At 45.1% G+C, this 18,979-nt stretch overlaps 3 protein-coding genes across 5 annotated transcripts in view; 2 read left to right on the forward strand and 1 right to left on the reverse strand.

Annotated features, from left to right (window-relative positions):
* LOC124301395 (tensin-3-like) overlaps positions 1-18,979 on the forward strand; it is a 135,372-nt gene that overhangs the window by 26,647 nt on the left and 89,746 nt on the right. Inside the window, exon 1 of one of the 2 annotated variants that reach the window (XM_046756386.1) lies at positions 17,568-17,633. The exons of the other annotated variant lie outside the window; for it this stretch is intronic. Within the exon in view, the coding sequence (XP_046612342.1) occupies positions 17,595-17,633 (39 nt within the window). The 5' untranslated portion in view covers positions 17,568-17,594. Of the gene's footprint in view, positions 1-17,567; positions 17,634-18,979 lie in introns of those variants that run through there. 2 annotated transcript variants of the gene reach the window in all.
* Positions 790-1,922, forward strand: LOC124301468 (zinc metalloproteinase nas-14-like). Its single transcript, XM_046756561.1, has 4 exons — positions 790-987; positions 1,077-1,306; positions 1,372-1,532; positions 1,664-1,922. Exons 1-4 carry the CDS (start codon positions 823-825, stop codon positions 1,918-1,920), a joined length of 813 nt encoding a protein of 270 aa, XP_046612517.1. The 5' UTR covers positions 790-822; the 3' UTR covers positions 1,921-1,922.
* On the reverse strand, positions 2,421-15,318 carry LOC124301335 (cadherin-23). 2 transcript variants are annotated; one of them, XM_046756253.1, is made up of 26 exons: positions 15,114-15,318; positions 9,796-10,207; positions 9,558-9,709; positions 9,101-9,481; positions 8,894-9,023; positions 8,452-8,819; positions 8,242-8,380; positions 7,902-8,157; positions 7,555-7,829; positions 7,149-7,474; positions 6,755-7,066; positions 6,400-6,673; positions 6,014-6,314; positions 5,741-5,936; positions 5,509-5,666; positions 5,246-5,427; positions 4,949-5,172; positions 4,680-4,868; positions 4,285-4,578; positions 3,967-4,206; positions 3,710-3,895; positions 3,502-3,638; positions 3,041-3,432; positions 2,848-2,980; positions 2,630-2,752; positions 2,421-2,562 (listed from the first exon to the last, which is right to left on the reverse strand). In XM_046756253.1, the coding sequence occupies exons 2-26, from the start codon at positions 9,995-9,997 to the stop codon at positions 2,439-2,441; spliced, it is 5,694 nt and encodes a 1,897-aa protein (XP_046612209.1). In that variant the 5' UTR covers positions 9,998-10,207; positions 15,114-15,318; the 3' UTR covers positions 2,421-2,438. The 2 variants fall into 2 exon arrangements, with proteins under 2 accessions (XP_046612209.1, XP_046612201.1); XM_046756245.1 differs by having other exon boundaries at positions 2,630-2,767; positions 15,114-15,314.

Consider the following 18,979-nt stretch of genomic DNA (forward strand, 5'->3'; position numbering starts at 1 on the left):
AGTCATCAGATCAATGGTTCAGAATTATTCACAGTGGCCAAACGGTGCATTTTTTGTAGTTCTTTGACTGTCAAAAAATCAGACTATATTTTGGCTGCGAGTTTACAAGTTTTCAAATGCCAACTAGTATAAGGAAGAAAGATCGATTCTACGAAAAAAGCTTTCGCTCCCTAAAAATCCCTACAAAAATAAAGTTAATTTGTATTGATTCTTGGTTAAATTTTGAACGGTTTTGAAAGACGCCTAGTAGTCACTTCGGAGACTGTATGTATCGGCGAAGGTTTTAGAAGGAAAATGAGTACGAAAACTTTTGAATCGCTGCGACGCTCTTTACGAACAGCAAATTAGCCCGAATCTTTTTGAATTGCCTCTAGGCCATTGGAAGGCGTATCTACGTGTTTTTTCTGCCTTGCTGGAGAACCGCAGCACATTCATTCGCCGCTAATCGCCTTGGTCCACTTTTAATGTATGATCTCAATTCCGAATTCATTAGCAATCGCTGTGTTTGGACGTGCTATCGTATTACAATATTCATTACTAATGATTCTGCTATAGTCGACACATCGTAGGTGTGACATATCGTACCAGCTAACGCAAGTCACATGACTAATCGTAGCAGTTTGAATTCGTCGTTAGTTTTTCATCAACGCGTTTGTAAATATCTACTCTAATTAGCTTATCGAATGCGGAAGGCAGGGAAGAAAAACGTGCTGTGAACGGAAAGTAGGCTCCCTTTTATATAAAGAGGTTGCCAGTTATTCTCTCCTTCTTTTCTCAATCCCTCGTCTTTCGGTCAACATCGTTATCCAAGCGGGCTAAGACATGAATTCCATTATTCTGCACTTCGTACCTCTGTGTATAATTGGCTTCGCTAGATGCCTACCCTTAGACTTGGATATGGATATGACGGCCGGACTTCGAACTAGTAACCACGTTGATGAAGGAATTCTTCTTGAAGGAGACATCATCTCGCTGAAAAGTATCCATGTAAGTATTGACCTATCTGCCACGTGATCACTCTCCAGTCACATATGCGTCTAAAAATGTATCCTGTTGCTGCGGACAACATGTTCCAGTCCAAGAATCTTGTTCGCGAACCGTCACAGCTCTGGCCAAACAAAGTATTCCCTTACACGTTCAGCAAGGATTTTGACGATCTGCAAAAGTTCAACGTCGAAACCGCTTTGCGAGATTTGGGGTTTCAAACGTGCGTCACATTTCGGGAGAGAACCAACGAGCCTACCTACGTTGTTTTCAAGAACTACGCGAAGATTTGCGCCTCAGCAGTCGGCTACGCAGACCTAAAGTGAGTGATCATATTCGTCGTACCTCGAAATGAACGGAATGATTCGTGTTCCTTTATTTCATCAGAAATCTCGGAGGTGAAATGCCAATTTACGTGTCAGCTCCTGGATGTGTGATGAGAGGGCAGATTCAACACGAAGTGTTGCATTCGTTAGGCTTTTGGCACGAGCATGCTCGTCCTGATAGAAATGAATATGTCACCGTTCATTGGGAAAATATTCGTCCGGGTAAGGTTCCTTCGTCGGGAGTTGCGATAATGTTCCATTGCTCTGTAAGATCTTCCTCAATCACTCTCTAGTTAAGAAGGGCATAAGGAGAGACTCTTCAATACGTTTCTAGACAATCAATGTATTTTTAGGTTCGGAAAGTAACTTCGAACCAAGGACGTGGGAGGATACCGTCACTCTCGGAATGCCCTACGACCTTAATAGCGTCATGCACTATGGTAAGAAGGCCTTCAGCAAGAATGAAAGCCCGACGTTGACCCCAAAAAATCCTCCATTGAACGAGAATATGGGACAAAGATTTCGAGTCAGTAAACTCGATATTGCTAAACTTAATCGTCTTTACGAATGCGATAATCGGTATTACAAGGGATACGAGCTTGAAGCGTAGTTTATTTTTTATTACCATTATTTAAAGTACAAAATATTATCTACAACGTGGATGCGTATAAGCTATTCGTTATTCTAATCGTAAAGTCGATGTCATATTACAGAAGTCTTTTTTTCTTTTGCTGTTTTCTTTACGGAATTCATACAAAAAGAATTTACCTGGCTTTTACTTATACTTGGTTTACATTTAAAAAAATAACAAACGGGATTTCTCTTTGGCGCTACTGTAACAACTATAAAAAAGAAAGAGAAACAAAAACGTAATGATTTCGTACGAAACGTTCGTAAAGAATTATAGATACAGTTCTTTCTAATAAATAAATAAAACAGTAATAATATAACGATGCCAGCTATTTACATTGTCGTAGGTAACCTTAAATTAATAAATATCCATAATCGCTAACCGTGCACACCGTCGAGAATTTGGTATAATCAAGCATAGTAAATTTCAATGAAGACCGTAAAATACGATCGTTAAGCCACACTCGCTATACTCGTGAAATATATTTCGTACGAAAACTACAATTCGGTAGTTTCTAATTTCTTGCCTAGCGGATTATTAACCACTGGGTTATGGGCCCGAAATTGGCCTGGTTCTCTGCTAAGGTCGTTCTGTTCTTCGGTACCGCTGTCTATGCTGCTGCTGAAAAATAAAGTACAATCAGAAACCTTCCCTTACAGTATTTAGGTATGTTTGAATTTATTCTCACCTTGCCAGAGAACCAGTCCTTGGCTGAATGTAATAAGGTTTGCTATCACGCCGTTGCCCTTCGTTGAGGTTTGATTCGTTCATAATATCTTCGTTGTTCAGAGCGTTTTCATCGAGAGAATCTCTGTCGGACATGTGACTGTGATAAAGCGTCAGAATTTTATTTCTCAACGTCAGTAAAACTTGCTCACAAGATCATGTGACCGCGTTCGTACTCACCTGAAGGATTCGTCGTTCTTAAACCACTCATTTTCGTAAGCGTGCATCCATATCGGGTTAGATCCTTCCATGCTGTGCTTATTCGTGTTTGGTACCCGTCCAGGACCGCGGATGAACTCGGAATCGGTAGCACCTAAAGATCAGCATTTTAATTCACATTATAAAAATCGCAGATCAGAGAAAAGAGACTCACTGAACGGCAATGCTTTCGCTGCTTTCAGCTGTCGTCGGAACGATGCTCTCTGTGATAGGCACAATGCTATGCAGAGTATTAACAACGCCCCGAGGAACAGAGTCAAAGCCAAGAGCCAGAGGGTCGTTCCGGCCTGTTCTACTTGTACAACGGCCTGCGCCTGGGCTGGCTGAGTGTCAAGAACGTTGAACTCCTTGAAGAGACTATCCAGCTTCTCAATGTTGCGATCCACCAGTGCCAAGACGTCAGATACCTCGAGAATCGAATTATCCTGACGATTGACCAGATGGATATAGAGGTCAGTTCTGGTTCTATCCACTGACCCGTCTTGGTTTTCGTGGATCTTGTAGTCGTCAACATTAACTATGGCGCCTGTCACGTTACCCAAAACTCTGCGGAAGATTGACAAACCGTTTCAAATGATTCGACATTTGCATCTATACAATTGGTTATTTACTCACTCGCGGAATGTTTCAATACCCTGACGAATTTCCGGTGGATGCTGTCGTAAAACGAATCGAACGCGCTGATCTTCTCTTAATAAGTATATGAAAACTCGCGCTACGTCATTCAGGCCGTCCGTGTCGTTTGCTAGTACCTGTCAATTACAGAATTATTATTGTAATCAATAAGTTCCATCGGTATGTGCTATTAACACAATGAAATTACCACGAAATCAAAGTATCCTTTCATCCCGCGCTGAGGATCGAAGTTGAGGCTTACTGCGCCGGTGATTCTGTCCACCAAAAAAGGTTGATTTTTCACATCATCAAGACCCTCGGACAGTGTCATTTGAATTTTACCAATTTGATAGTAGCTGACTGCTGCGTTGTCACCTGCGTCCAAATCTACAGCCTGGAAAAATCAATACGTTCTTAAATCACTCTTCGTACCACTTTTACAATAAATCAACTTCTACTAATTACCTTGACTTGCATAAACTGCGTTCCAAAATCTGCTTCCGTTGTTACTCCGCCGGTAAAAACTCGTCTGATAAATTTCGGCGAGTTATCGTTGATGTCGTTGACCCCGACGACCACTTTTAGCAACGTGTCGTCAGCCGCGTCGAAGAAACTCTCGTTAGCGGGTATCGTGTTACAGTCTTCTGTGGCTTTGATCAGCAGTAGATGCTCCTCTTGCACTTCGCGGTCAAGTTTTTTAGCAGCCTGTGAATCAGTCAGCGAAATAGTTTTTTTTCTTTCGATCATGTTCACGGGGAAATAAAAGATTCAATTCTGTCCTACTGTTAATTCGTGAGAATAGTGATCCAGATTGAACGTTTCGTCGTCGTTACCGCCGACTATGAAATAGCAGACTTGGCTCGGGGGATCGTCTAGATCGTCAACCTCATCCCTATCGATAGTCTCCGGTAAAAAAACGCTTTCCGAGCCAGCGGCAATCTCCTCGGTGAAATGAACATTGAACACATCGATCAGAAACTGCGGCTCGTAATCGTTGATGTTCCTGACATAGATTATTAAGTCCAGATCGGAGCTGAGCGGTGTAGGTATTCCCAGATCATAAGCTTCGACACGAATCTATGAAGGTATTGTGTTAATGGAACGTTTAGAATACGAAACCACTTGAGAATTAGAGAATCTCATTCTTTCGCATATGGGGGTTTTGAAAATTACCGTACCTCGTAAATCTTCTGGGTTTCTCTATCAAGCGGAAGCCTCAACGATACGACACCGGTTTTGTCGTCGATCAAAAACGTCCGCCAATGACCAGCGTGATCTTGTTTCAACCTATAATGCACTTCTCCGTTCAGACCCGTGTCACTGTCCGTTGCTTCAACCTGGACAACGACCGATCCTACGGTGACGTTCTGAAAGTATCGAAAGCTTCGAAAATATTCACTCCTATTATGGGGCTTATATTAACGTGGAAATGACAAACTCTATTTACCTCAGCAACTCGAACAGTGGTATTATGCTGAGGATTAATGAATACGGGGGCGTTGTCGTTGTAGTCCAAAACACAGATGTGAAGAGTTGCTTCAACCTTGTTGACTGGACTCCCCGAGTCTCGTGCCTCGAGATGCAGACTGTAATTTCCAAAACGTCCCTTCAATGATCGTCGTGCTGTAACTCTGGCGGTCCAGAAATCTGTCTGTTCCAAGTTGAAGAAACCTACAGCCGAAGATGAAATCTCAATTACTGTAATAATTAGTTCACGGTAAGCGTGGTTTTCAGAGTTACGCACTCATTTCGTTGCCAGATAGAATCTTGAAAGTCACGCGACCGTTAGGCGTCGTTGGATCGTCGGCGTCTTTGGCTTTAATAACGGTAACTGCATCCCGGATCTCGTGAAATTCAGAGATACTTACGCAGCTCTCGGGTACTTCAACGGTTGGAGAATTGTCGTTTACGTCAAGTACACTAACGCTGTATAAAGAGTATATTTCATTCGAGATACGAAAAGATATCACATCGATGCTGCGCAGGCAGCAATGAAAGAAATCTTACTGGATCTGCTTGAAGGCGTTTCTAGATTCTCCGGCTGTGTAACCAAATTGATAGTTGTCCCAGGCTTCGATAACCAGTGAATAGGAACTCCGTGTTTCCCAATCCAGAGCATCGGCTACGGTGAGCGATCCAGTCTCAGAGTTAATAGCAAACTTTCCCTGTTCGATGACAACCGAAAATGAGTTTCCAATCAGAATGATAAGGCATTTATTCAATGGTAGAAAATGCTCACCTGTGAAGACATGCGATCGAGCAAATATGTTACTCTGCCAAAATCTCCACTGTCTGAATCCATCGCATCAATGACGGCAATTTCCGTCCCCACTGCCGCATCTTCACGGACCGTCAAATTATTTACTTCACTCACAAAGTAAGGATTGTTATCGTTTTCGTCTAGTACTTGAACATACACTTCAGCCAGGCTAGATCTGTGAATTACAAACAGTTTTACCACTTGTCCAAGTAGATGATATTCACTGCTGAGGTATCATCTTGAAATCTTTACCTTGGTGGTATGCCGGAGTCTGTAGCTTTGACGGTAAGATTTAACCAGGAGTAGAGCTCGCGGTCGATTTTGTTAGCTACAACCACCTCTCCGGTTTCAGCATCAAGGTGTACTAGTTCGATTATCTCTTTAGGCCCTTCTAATGAGTAACTAATACTTCGATTCTTATCTGCATCATCGGCAACAATATTCGCTATACCGACTCCGTTTTTACTGTTCTCAGTAACCGATCGCCTGTAGAATGGTCTCCGAAACTTCGGGTTGTTATCATTTTCGTCCTCGATTACAATCGTTAGAGTTCCTGTGAAAGAAAACTTCATTGTAAGACAAGTGAGATCCGAATAGATTCATAATCCCAAATGCCACTCCAGTTTTACAATACTCACCAGAAGCAGTTTGCGGTCCTTTTATTGAAGCCAGATCCTCCACGACCAGGCCGAGTCGAATCAGCTCCACTCTTTCTCTGTCCAGGATTCGCACAACCCTCAAGAGACCGTCCAACGCGTTCAGCTCGAAGGCGGCCAAGTAGTCGTACTCTTGAACACGGATCAGAGTTCCCTCCTCGTTCCTGGCCTCTGAAGAGTTTGGATCAACTCGGTAGCGTAAAACCGGTGCAATATCTGGGTCGTTAGCAACAATGCGATGCACATAGGCACCAACCTGTATACAAGAATTCAATATTTGGATTGTCACGAGTCATTTTACTGTTATTTATATTCATAACTCGATTGATTCGCTTGCCTGAGTGTTTTCCCTAACAATTACAGTTCCTGGGTCGATAAAAACCGGAGGCTTGTTGTTGACGTCAATAATTGTAATGTTCACCAAAACATCGGCGGTTTGCTGAACCTCAGTTCCACTGTCAATAGCAATTACGTCTAACGTATATCGCATCGTTTTCGGTGACGTCAAATCCGGATCCAAATTCGACCCTGGTGCCACACTGATGACCCCATTCTCGGGACCTATTATAAATTTGTCCCCAGCACCGCTTTGGATACGATAAACTATCTTATTGTTTGGAGCCGAGAGATCCTTATCCCAAGCCTTCACCTATCCCGTCATAAGAGGTTATTGACATATAACTTGGCATCAATGAGTGAAGCAGTTTAGAATAACGTCGCCTGTATAATACCTGCAATATCGATGTACCACCGGGCACATCTTCCGGCACATTTTTCTTGTAGAGCGCCCTCTCGAAAGCTGGGGTGTTATCATTTACGTCCTTGAGATAAACGGTCAATGGAGCGTCTGAACTAAGGCTGGGAGTTCCCATATCCCGGGCTCTGACCGTCAAGCGAAGAGATCGTATCGCCGTTTCTCGGTGTCCCTGGCTGATGGGCAACGCTTCATAGTCCATAGGATGCGCAGGTGTGATCACTCCTCGTTTCGAGTCAATTGTAAAATTGGATGAAAATTCGCCCGCCACAAGGGCATAGATGATCTCGCTGTTTCGCGTGCCTGCAATAGGTATAGAGACGTTCGTTTCTGCTATTCTATCCTGTAAAATTCTATCACCAAAGATCTCGAACAATACAAACCGTTCAAGTCAATGTCAAAAGCTTCCACGATAAGGGGAGACTCGAAGCTATCTTCATTTTCAAGCAACACAGCTTCGTATTTGTTCTGCAGAAATACGGGAGGGTTGTCGTTGATATCATCTATGCTGACTATTAGCTGTGCGCTGTTTCTGTTGCCCCTGCCGAGGTCGTCCCGGGCTTCCACAGTGAGAAAGTGTCTGGACACTAATTCTCGGTCGAAACTTGGACCTGTCTGTTTCACCGTAATCACACCGGTGACGGGATTAATGGTCAGCCTGGAAAAAATTTATAGTAGCAGCCCAGTTTCTAACAGCGCAGTATTGCGGTATCAATGCAGCAGTTCTTACATATGCGCAATGCTTCCTCCTAGATTCGTATAACGGACACCCTTCGTCCCGAAATTGCCATTATCTTGATCCATAGCTTGAACCCAAGCAACGGTTGTGCCCACCTCACAGTTCTCCGGTACCGAGACCTCGTAAGTCGCGTTGGTGAACTCGGGATAGTTGTCATTTTGATCTCGAATGAAAACAGTCACTGGAACAACGCTGTACTTGGCTCCGGAAGTCAGAACTTCTTTGGCGACAAGGGTCAAGTTCACAACTGCAATTGAAAGTCATTGATTCATGGTTGGAATTCTTTATGGTATAAGCAATTTGAGATTCGCCGACAGACTGACTGACTGACCTGTTCGTTCTTCGAAATCCAGCTTCGAGGAATCTTTGACCCGAACGAGAAATGTCGCTTCATTAATACCGCGAGATGGTGTCACTTCGAATATCCCCTGGTCATCGTCGATGAACATTCTAAAGGTACCGTTGGTTCCCTGCACAGCGAAAGTAGGATCAAACGCGCTGTAATTTTTTCGGTCTGCATCACATTCGGATCGTATCTTACCAAATCATGATCATAGACTTCCGGGATCGCTTCTCCAAGTATCGTAACAGGCGTGTTAAGAGGTGCGTTTTCGTTTATCTCAGCCATGTACGAAGTACTGCGAAACGTCGGTGTCTCGTCGTTCACGTCCGTCAGAATGACAGTGACCTCGGTAGTCACCGACGGCGCTGGAACGATCTTTGAAATTTCCGTCGCAGTGATCTCTAATATGAAAGCACCCTGGCTGTTATACTCCGCTTCTCGATCTAAATGAGCCCTGGTGAAAACGTAGCCAGACCTAGCGTCGATATCCATCAGCTGGCTGGGCCCCTTCGTAATTCGGTAGGTAACCTTGTTGTTTATACCTCTGTCACCATCGATGGCTCGAACTATAAAAAGGCATACATTTTTCCTTGTGATTTGTAGTTAAAAGGAATTTAATCGTGAAACATTTCTGGCATACCTCGAAGAACAGGTGTACTGATAGGCACGTTTTCGCTAATTCTAGTGACTGGTGGAACGAATATGAATTCCGGAGGCTGGTCTTCCACGTCCTGAACTTTTACCAGAATTGCCGATGTTCCCGTGTTGACCTATGATCAATAAGGGCGATTAGCACTATTCTCACCGCACATGAAACTAATGATAAGGAGAAGAGAAATATTCATACCTTTTCATTTATGGCACGATCCACAGCGAGGATTCTCAACTGGTACAGATACTTCCTTTCGTAGTCAAGAGGGCCGACCAGCCGAACAATTCCCTTTCCGTTCACCGTCGTAATACTAAAGGTGCCGTCGTCGCCTTCAAGCTCTTGGAGGTAGTAGACGACTTGACCGTGAGCCCCTTCGTCAGCGTCGGTTGCTTCGACGGTGGTCAAAACACCGGGTCCAGAGTCCTCGCGAATGGTGAGGGTCGTCGGATGCGGCCGAAAAATTGGCGCGTTGTCATTCGTGTCTTCGACGAGGAGGAGCAGGCTCTGGGTTATGTAATTTCCATCGCCTAGCCGACCGTCAGTCAACGTCAGGACTAGAGGGTACTCATCCCTAGTCTGAAAGACAGAGCAACACCCCGACATTCAGAATCTGGAACCACGAGCTCAGGACACAGCCTCGGGAATAGCTTACCTCTCTGTCGAGCTCCTTGTTCAGGTACACATTCGCCTCATTAGAAGTTATCCTCTCTACACGTATCACATCGCTGCCCGGCTGTTCGCGGAGCCCAAAAGAAAGCACATCGCCGTCCGGGTCCACCGCACGCAGCCTGTATATTAAACTACCTGCACACGGTGTAAGATGAATTTATTTTTTCGTTTAGCGGAAGTTAAGCGGTTTTCCAGTCTATTCGACGTATTGTTCTACTCACCGACCGGTGTTGCCGGGCCTTCCTTCAGTCTCACCACGATTTCTGTCTGTCCGTCGATAAGAAATCTCGGCGGATTATTGCTCGCCGAGCACGAAGGAAAAAGTAATAACAGAGTACAGATCAGTAGCCGTAATCTCTTGATTCTTGTTCTTTTGAATGTATGGCAAGGGTGAATTATTTTCACTGCACCGGCTGTCATCATCGCGATTTAGATTCAAGTCCGTGATCACTCGTTGACATAACTCTTTCCGTTCTCTCGTCTCTTTGATGACTACCATGAACGCGGCCCGGGGAAAATCACTTTCTCACTATTTTCGAATGTCTATTCGTAGTCTGAATTCAACTCGTGTGAATTAATGGCCACTTTGCGCGAGCTCAATTAGCACCGTCAAATTCTCAGGATCTGTGCAAGCTGCAATTGTATGAAAAAGAAAGTTAGACGAGACGATAAATTTCTATACGGTTTTTTCCGACACCTTCAAACTGACGATGATTTAGTTCACAGCAGCCGATGGAACGGAACTGATTCTCACGATCATTCGCCTCGGTTCAGCGAATCTTAAACCATTATAAAATGACCCGCTCCGTTTAAATGATCAAATTTCTTCTTCAATATCGCACCGGATGCGAGTATACGTGCTTTTGAAAAACTATAGCTCTAAGGATAGCTATTTCTTGAAGTTAATATCTTCGTTACCGCGAGGGCCCAAGATTGAAAAATACGAGAATCTAGTTAGAATTGGACAGAGATAAATATTTCAGTCACCGATCCTGCTCATCTTCACTTCACGGAACATTCCACTTAGCCAGGCGATTATCCACGATCGCGGTGTAAGCACAGAGTACCTAAACAGTCTACCACTAAACACTACGCGAAAACGTTGAAGTCAGAATGGAACTTATTCTATCTGTTTCTGCTGATCCACGATTAACAGTGGCCGAATGTTTCAAACTGAACTCGTCAGCTGTGTGCCATTAGGTAAGACTGTTATAATCGTGAAGCGTCAGCAGAATTATAACTCGAGCGCATTCCTGACGAAAGTAGGACGAACTCCAGTTCTTAATATTGCAGGATCAATTATCATTATTCTTTTCGTTTGGGCAATAGCCGCGTATACAACAATTTAGCACATAGCGCATTTGACGTATGGAGCACCAAAGTTCCTAAGTCCCTCTGTATGATCCTCTGAAGATCATGATCTCCTGGTACTCGGCGCACGCCTGCGCTCGTGGCCGCGCACCCAGGCTCGAAAAGCGTGTCCAACCTGGTCTTCGTCCCGTTTTCCCCAGCGTTCATCACCGAGACATTATTTCCCCGGCTCTCCTTGACCTTGGGTATAGTACGAGAGACTTTCTCCCAAGCATCGAAACACCAGGCGAATAAGCACGATGGACTTACAATGTCGCACGTCGACGTAATGACTATCCGATGCATAGTGGCAATCAGGCGAGTGAAAGTTCCACCTTGCAGTGATGAGAAGGAAGAAATCCTCTTCCCATAGTTACGCGAGTTACCTGTCCTCGAGCTACATAATATTGGTGTAACTCAACCATCGTGCGCAGAAGCTGCTGTTGGAGTTCTGCAGGAAGGATTTTCCTCCTACATCGTTACACGTATATTTGGAATGTTGAATTTATGTTCAAGGACTGGTGCTCACGCGTACGGACGCATCTGGTCTGCTTTCTCTCCCCGTATGACCTCAAACCGCAACATTTTCTACGCTTCTATACCGATACGATGTGATTTCCACTCCGGAATTACCATGGCTACTCTCATTCCCTGCTTGTCTCCATCAAGCTTAACTACCCATTTGCAAAATTCAGACCCTGGCAATCCAGTGTGCTGACTTTCGCCACGATTAAGGAGGAGGCGAAATACGAGCGCGCAACTCCGACTTCGACGCTGAACCCAAACCGTAAAGCTACGGTCAAGACCGGTTAGTTCAACGTTAAAAGCGTAACGTAACGTTTTTATATCAACGGTATTATATTGTAATTATGCGTCACGCGCAGTCCAGCAGATCCAACGCTGCCTGAAATTACCATGATAGAATGTTGAACAGCAAATGTATAAAAAAAAGTATAAAAATAAGAATACAAGGCTGATGAGAAAAGACAATCGACCCTTGATAAATAATCGGTTGATCATTTGCTTACAATTAGCCTTGAGTAAATATTCCTCGAGCGTACTGTAATTACGGCGTCTCGTAATCGTGGTCGAAAATTCTGCCTAATTAATCAGCTTGTTTTTTCAAGCAGAGAGCGACTCAAAACAATTAACGCTCACGACGTGAACGGGGAAACAGGTCTTTCACGTATACACATACGTGTGGCCAAAAACGGTTTGGAACAATTTAAGGTCGACGTTATAAGGCAGGCAGGGCGTAGCGGATACAGTTCGTGCACAAGCAGAACGGCCTGCGAAGAGTGCGAAGGAGCCATCTGTCCGGTGCACAGGATCTGATATACATACACTCGAATGCGTGAATATAGCCTTCAACTACAAATTGGCACTTCAAAAACTACTTCGAACCCATTCACCGCTCATAATCCAGCTGCAGTAATTCATGATATTTTGTCTCGTTCCTTTAATCACGACCTAGTTAAAAAGACGATACAGCTCGAAACCATGCGACTCGTAAGATTTTGTTGGGCAGAAATTGCGAAAGAATCACCGAACGATACAATGCAAATATTTCACTTTTACATAGAATCATGGAGCAGAGAAAGAATTCGTATAACGAGTCGATTGCTATATTCATACAACAAGATATATGACTGTAGTGCCCGAACGGCCATTAGCCAGCATTGAATTTATGCCGTTTATAATCTTATACAATTATCTGACTTCCGGACGTCGGCCTTGCAGACGACTGACCACCACTCGGTGCGCTCCCTCGACCACAACGGCAGGGGAGCTCGAGCTCCACGGCGCTGCGGATGACGAGGAACGGTCGGTTCCGAAGGCGGACTCCAGGAACAGTCGTTGGTTCAACAACCGCACTCAATTGTCCGTCCTTTTCCTCCTCCTGCGTCGTATGCTAATAGCACCAATCCATTTTATTTTAATTAATTTTCACCGTATTTGCAGGACTGCCGGCTCCGATTCGCTTCTTCTCTCTTCAATTTCGTGCGAATGAGCAGTTGCCGCTGCGCATGTGTACGTAAATCGATTTGCGGTATGTCTGCATGGTCCTCTACACAGACAAGCCTTGCAGCCCGCAGGTGTCCAATATCGCCCCTCGGGGAACGGCGAGGCACGGTGCTCTCACCTGGATACAATGACACGCGTAGCTATCGATGTCTGCAGCACAATTGTGTACTATTCAAATAGCTTGATAATGAAGTGCCACCTGCCGAAATTCACGACCAGGAAGCCTCCGTGTGTTCGGATACTTTCAAGGAGACCTCAAGCATCGAAGCGTCCTTTTCTTTGTACGGCTTACACCTCCCGACGAGTCGAATACCGTCAAATACGCTGAATGACGTTTTTCATTGAATTCAGGGTACGTGTCCCATTGTCAATTTTTTCGAATTGCCTTGACTCGCGAGTACTCGTAACTTATTACACTTGCAATTAAAGAGTAAGCATCGTCGACGCGAAGCCATATCGTGCACGCCGTATGCTCGAAGATGTAATTGGATTATAAAATCAATCGGCTTGAAACTAGATAAGTTTGACAGTGAAACTGCTGGGACAAACATGAAGGACACCCATTACATTTTTTTCATTTTTCTATCTTTTTCTATGGACAATGAGCGGTGAAGCTCGTTTTCACCGGATCTGATGAGTGTTGACGATTCGCAGAGAAATAACATTGAGAAAGTGCACAAGTTCGAAATTCATGTTTCCAATAGCTGTAATCCTTTTGAAAAACAGTCCACCCACTTTAATTCGAACCGTGAAATGTACTCGAAGAAGTACCTCTCGGTTGTATTTATTATTCATTCGATACCAAAGTTGAGTAAATTATTCAAACAATTGATTCGATGTCGTAGGCACATGGAGGCAGGATATTCACATCGGGTGAAAAGATTCGCTCTTATTCGGTAAGTGGATGGTGTGCGCACATGCCGCTCTCGAGTTGGTCATAAAGTGACGTCACTTCCTCCACCTGTCATGCGTGTTTCCGAAGGACGAGCCCTCACGGTGTGGTGCACCCCGTCACCCGTCACCCACCCGCACTGTCTGCCATCATTCCTCAAACAATCAGCCGCATACAATATTCATGGCCGCCAGTACCCCCGAGTTTGGAACACGTAGGGAGGAAAGTATGCTTTTGATTAGAGGGAACTTGGACGAATCGTTGCCGATCCGTCTTATACGCTTTGAACGAAAATAAAACACGAGGCAGGAAGATATACCGATCAATGAACGCCACGATACTGTTTTAGTACCGAACCGGTTTTCGGCGGATATCGAAACCCAGAATCTTGGGCTTGGCACACTTCGGTCATTTCGCCGACATACATAATTTTCTCGATGTACTCAGCGGGGTGAACTGACAGGATTGGATCCACTCTCTGTTCGGCTTCAAGGGTAATGACAAGGTTTCCACGCTCGTCATTATATACTTTATCGACGCGTTAAACTATCGGGTGGAAAAGATGCTCGAAGAGAGAGCGGCCGTCTAAGGTTCTCTCGGTGCTGATCAACGATGATCAGCGCGCTTCATTGAACGTCCTAAGCGTCACGCAAGAAGGAGTGCAGTCATGATAGTCCCTCGTTTTCGATCCATGTTAAACGCTGATCATTTCGTCGTGCATTTGTACTTTCTCGGCACAATCTTACAACGTGACGGTTTGTATACTTGCTTGCTGCATGTATATTTTCACGGGATCTTAGCGAATACTCGCAGAAAAGTTTCAGATAATGTGTCGCCATTAATAAAGTTTCCATATTACTAGCACCAACAAAAATCGCGTATCCTGCACAAATTTGACATCTTTCGTCTGAGACGGCAAAAATCCGTGATGGACGTTGAATTCGAGAGTGGTGACTGTAAACAACAATTTCTAGATTATTTATTTATAATAGCGCGAGGTCATAATCGCGTAGTCAAAACTTGACGCTCGCATGTAATTTTATGCCGAACAGCTTGGATTGCAATATAAATTGCACGTCAGGAAGTTTAGTGAAAATGTGAACCAAAATTTCTTGCAACACCTGCCGACGTTGGACATTGATTAAACGTCTGCATCGCGGCGGCACAGTTTCAAACTGGCTTGAAGAGCGTATTTCGCGTTGCTTGGTACAATAGGGCCGAGTATAAAGCTTTATTCCAATGATTGTAAAAGGATAAAAAAGCGCCTCTTACCCGTACAATTTCACAAAGTTTTTCGTCGATACAATAATTCCACCACGTAAGTGGTTCTTGACATAATACTGTAAAGTAAACTCGTACACTTTCACTGAAGGCGAAGCGCGGGAACAGGTGTCGCAACAATAGAATACTCCGTTCGTTTTCGTTATTGTTATGCCTTTTCCTCTCCTTTCAGTTCACCGCGGCGACGATGTAATTGAGTTATAACGTCGAGTGTAAAATTTCGTTGAATATATTCTACTGTGTTCGAAGAAACTACACGTACTGGTATAACCACGTTATATCCGTCACTCCGCCGACGAGTCCTGGTAAAGCTTGGAAAGCTTGACAGGCGGTGAAACTGCATTGAGAGCGCGGTGCGATTCGATCGGTGAGCTTTTCACACGGCGCGGAAGCATCGCGCGATGCAGGTGCCCCGGGTGAGCTCTCGACGTGAACTGAAAGTATAGTCACCATAGAACTCCGTAGTTTCCCCGTTTCCCTGTTTCCTCGTACCATGCTCGCGTTGTCCGGGCCCGCGGCATTGACCGTTCCTCTCTTCGTCCCTCCCCCTCATTCCTCGTTCAAGTCCAGTTGTTCAACTTCAATTCCGGCCATCTCACCGCATACCCACCGTGTAAACCGAACCATGAACCCCTCGGGCCAAAGACCGAAATACCTGTCAGACGCGCGGGAACTTACAATTAGAGATCATCGCTGGACACCTTGTTTCTTCTTTTTCTCTGAAATGCTTTCGTCAAGGTTCATACATCAAGCTACGGTACTGAACTTATCGTCATTGCAAGGAAAACTGTCGGAGGAATCTGAAGTGACAATTGGCGGTGTCCGATGTTATGGGTTTTGAGTCTCTCCTGCGGATTTGCAACAGTACTTGGAAAGAACGGTATAACTAAGTGAAAATTGTCTCACCATAGAATTTCAAACTTGGTTGATACGCACTGTGAGAAGAACAACTCAACAGCTTCAGCAATAGATAGTTGTTCGAAAAAAGTTGATCCATTTTAGCGAGTTAACGTTGTTTATTGTGTGTCATGATATCATGTCAGTATATCCATACAGCGGCGGAGTTTAAATCGAGTTCCGACACTCGCTTGCGGCAAAAGTAGTCGTTGATACATTTATAAGGTGGCAGCACCAGCTTGAATACTCAGTGGCATCACCTGGTCAACGACTTCTGCAACATAATTCGGACGAAGAATTTGGATCCATTGTAGTTAAAAAGGCGCGCGTGACTCTGTAATCGTGCTTTGTAAGTTGCAAGTTACCGTAGGCAAGGCGATACCCAGGCTAGACTCCGGTTCCATACCGTCGGCAAAAGGGACTTCACTGCTGCCGGTAAAATACCAGCGGTTAGTTTGAAAACGTGAATTAGGAATTAAGAAGCTGGCTTCGAACTCTCCGAGATCACCAGCTACTTCTGCCTTATACGATATTCAAATCTTGACGATGTTTCCAAGCGACTTTTTGCAGGAGTGAAGGTTCGTACCCTCATCGGTAGATGAAAACTCTTGTGATCAAACTCGTTAGTTCGCTGCATAGGTTTGAACAGACCCACGCCGATCGAACCCTTTTCGTTTTCGCAAATTTCAAGATTCGATTTTTGCTTTGAACCTTCCGTTAGTCCATTCGACGAAGAGAAAATAGTGACGAGTTGGGACAGCTTTCAGAGCTTAAAACTCCTGTGGACACAACTTTGGAACCGCTTGTTCGATTTAAGTCTAAAGTCTCCATGATTTCTACCAATATATTCGTTTTCCGTTGCTGAGGATACTCGTAAGCGAACCGGACGTGCGTCGCCGAAGCTCACCGGGACCAAAGGACCTCCGTCCTCCTTGCTGCCGCGACACCTACCTATATACCTACTCCGTGCTTTCAATTCTCTTTTAGGGATTGAGCTCTGCAGCAAAGAGACGAGAGTACATAACCGGTTCGCAGCTGCAGGCGCAGAGTCGCCATGTATCGGCCGACCGTCGCCGTCTTACCGGCCCGCAGTTCACCGCACCAACTGTCCAGGGCTTTTGTCGTAGCGTTGGAGTGACTTTCGGTTATTCGCTTAAGAGACACCGGACCACCGCGATCCAACCGGGTGGCACGCGGCCTCGATTGCAAGCTTGATTCGGTTCGGGGTGCGTTCGACTGTCACTCGCTTCGGACGAGTCGCAGTCCACGTGTCCGGCCCTTTCTCGGAATAACAGAGACGGGAGAGAAGCACAAATTTCCCATTTTCACAGTGCACCCCTGTTTCTCCTCCGTCCGGTCGAGTTGGGGCGACGAATCAGTGCAGAGGGTGGCTTTTCAGTGATCGGCATTGTTGCAGTGGCATGATGCTCAGTGGTGCTAATCAAAGTGGCTGGTGATCCAAGTGCCCAGGCTTGAATTGAGCTTTTTCACGGGATACCGAGAGGGACGAGGTGATCTGGACTCGGCCGTGTGCTCGGGGAACGACCGGCTATCTGGAAGTAATGTCTACCTATTATGGCAGAAGTTTTCTCAAAGAGATTCACAACAGCAAAGGTAAATCTCCGTGATAGAGTAGTATACTGTGCTGTATGTATGTTTTAAAGATGTAATTGGACATGCCTACGCCCACGTCACTCCTCGGTTGGCAGAATTTATTGGATATCCGTAAGTTCCAATTTATCTCACTGCAGCTCGCGATGCGATACGACGTGCAGAATGAAGTGCGTAGGAAGTGAACGCAGGAAACTGCGGGTCGAGGAATCGTTTGGCCGGGGGAATAAACCTTTATCAATTTTTCAAACCTCACACGATTTTAATTGCGGTGAGGTATATAGGCGTGCGATGACATTTTCCGCACGATGCAACTCGTCATACAGTCTGTACAAAAGGTCAAAGAATTTTCACTCCGTTGCCTGTGCCAGGAACGGTGACTATTACAAACCTGCCAGTGGAATAGCGCGTCACTCGATGTTAATAACTGTGCTTTCAATTAAAACGGTATACATATACATACGAAATATTCGAGGCACGAAGCAGCAGATTGGTAAATTTAATCACCATCGGGGAAAATCACCGAGGCACGCAAGACTCACGGTGATTATTCACGCGGTAACTGGACCTCGTTGATGAGCAAACGTGTTTGATGTTCGCCTGCATGTTGTCAAGTACCGAGCAATATCACAGGGCAAAAAATAGACCGGCACCTTGGCAGGCGTTATAAAATAATTACTAAACCCTTCCAGGAAACAGTCAAAGATCTATCAACGAGGAGCAGTGTTATACACTTAATGAACGGCTTTCTCGAAACAATTTCCGTCCAACAACAGCCGGGGAAACATGATCGTTTGTCGGCGAGTCGAGCCAACTAATACTCTCGACTTCGATAGCGGTTTAAAAACTAAAATTTGCGAAAGTGGCGGGTCCGTGTCACGGCCTCCTGAAATATTTGCGTATGCAAATCGGTTTCCCGGAGCCTGCGGACCCGGTGGAGTTCGCTTACTGTCTCTAAGGCCTCTAATGGATGTCAATCATTAGTATAATGGCGTATCAAGTGGCCCGATACAGCAGCGGTGCACGCTGAGTGGTACTTTGCTCGAAAAGTATCCACTCTTATCTTTCGCTCTAATCGACAAATTTCATCACGGCTCCATTAAACGGGCACGTGAAGCAGACGAGGAAAAGGCCGCGGCTGAAAACCTCTCGCGCATCTCACCGGTCGATACTACATATGCCATCCCAACGTGGACCGAGTAGGCTTCTCGGGTCTAAGACGGTGTGAACTTTTGCATCCTCATCCGCTCTGCATGAAAGAAATTACTCGCAGCAAGTCCGAGAGCCTAAAGTAGTTTTCTCGATAAGCGATCAAGCGGGACTCTCGTACTCACGTGTCGCTCTGCAGA

This window comes from Neodiprion virginianus, chromosome 1, assembly GCF_021901495.1.
Source record: "Neodiprion virginianus isolate iyNeoVirg1 chromosome 1, iyNeoVirg1.1, whole genome shotgun sequence".
NCBI lineage: Eukaryota > Metazoa > Arthropoda > Insecta > Hymenoptera > Diprionidae > Neodiprion > Neodiprion virginianus.

Coding starts and splice junctions, on each gene's coding strand:
- LOC124301468 (XM_046756561.1), top strand. CDS start 823: ATGAATTCCATTATTCTGCACTTCGTACCTCTGTGTATAATTGGCTTC. Junction 1,307..1,371: donor GTCGGCTACGCAGACCTAAA/GTGAGTGATCAT, acceptor TTATTTCATCAG/AAATCTCGGAGGTGAAATGC. Junction 1,533..1,663: donor TTGGGAAAATATTCGTCCGG/GTAAGGTTCCTT, acceptor ATGTATTTTTAG/GTTCGGAAAGTAACTTCGAA.
- LOC124301335 (XM_046756245.1), bottom strand. CDS start 9,997: ATGATGACAGCCGGTGCAGTGAAAATAATTCACCCTTGCCATACATTC. Junction 3,433..3,501: donor GGTATTGAAACATTCCGCGA/GTGAGTAAATAA, acceptor AATCTTCCGCAG/AGTTTTGGGTAACGTGACAG. Junction 2,981..3,040: donor AGCGAAAGCATTGCCGTTCA/GTGAGTCTCTTT, acceptor GCTGATCTTTAG/GTGCTACCGATTCCGAGTTC.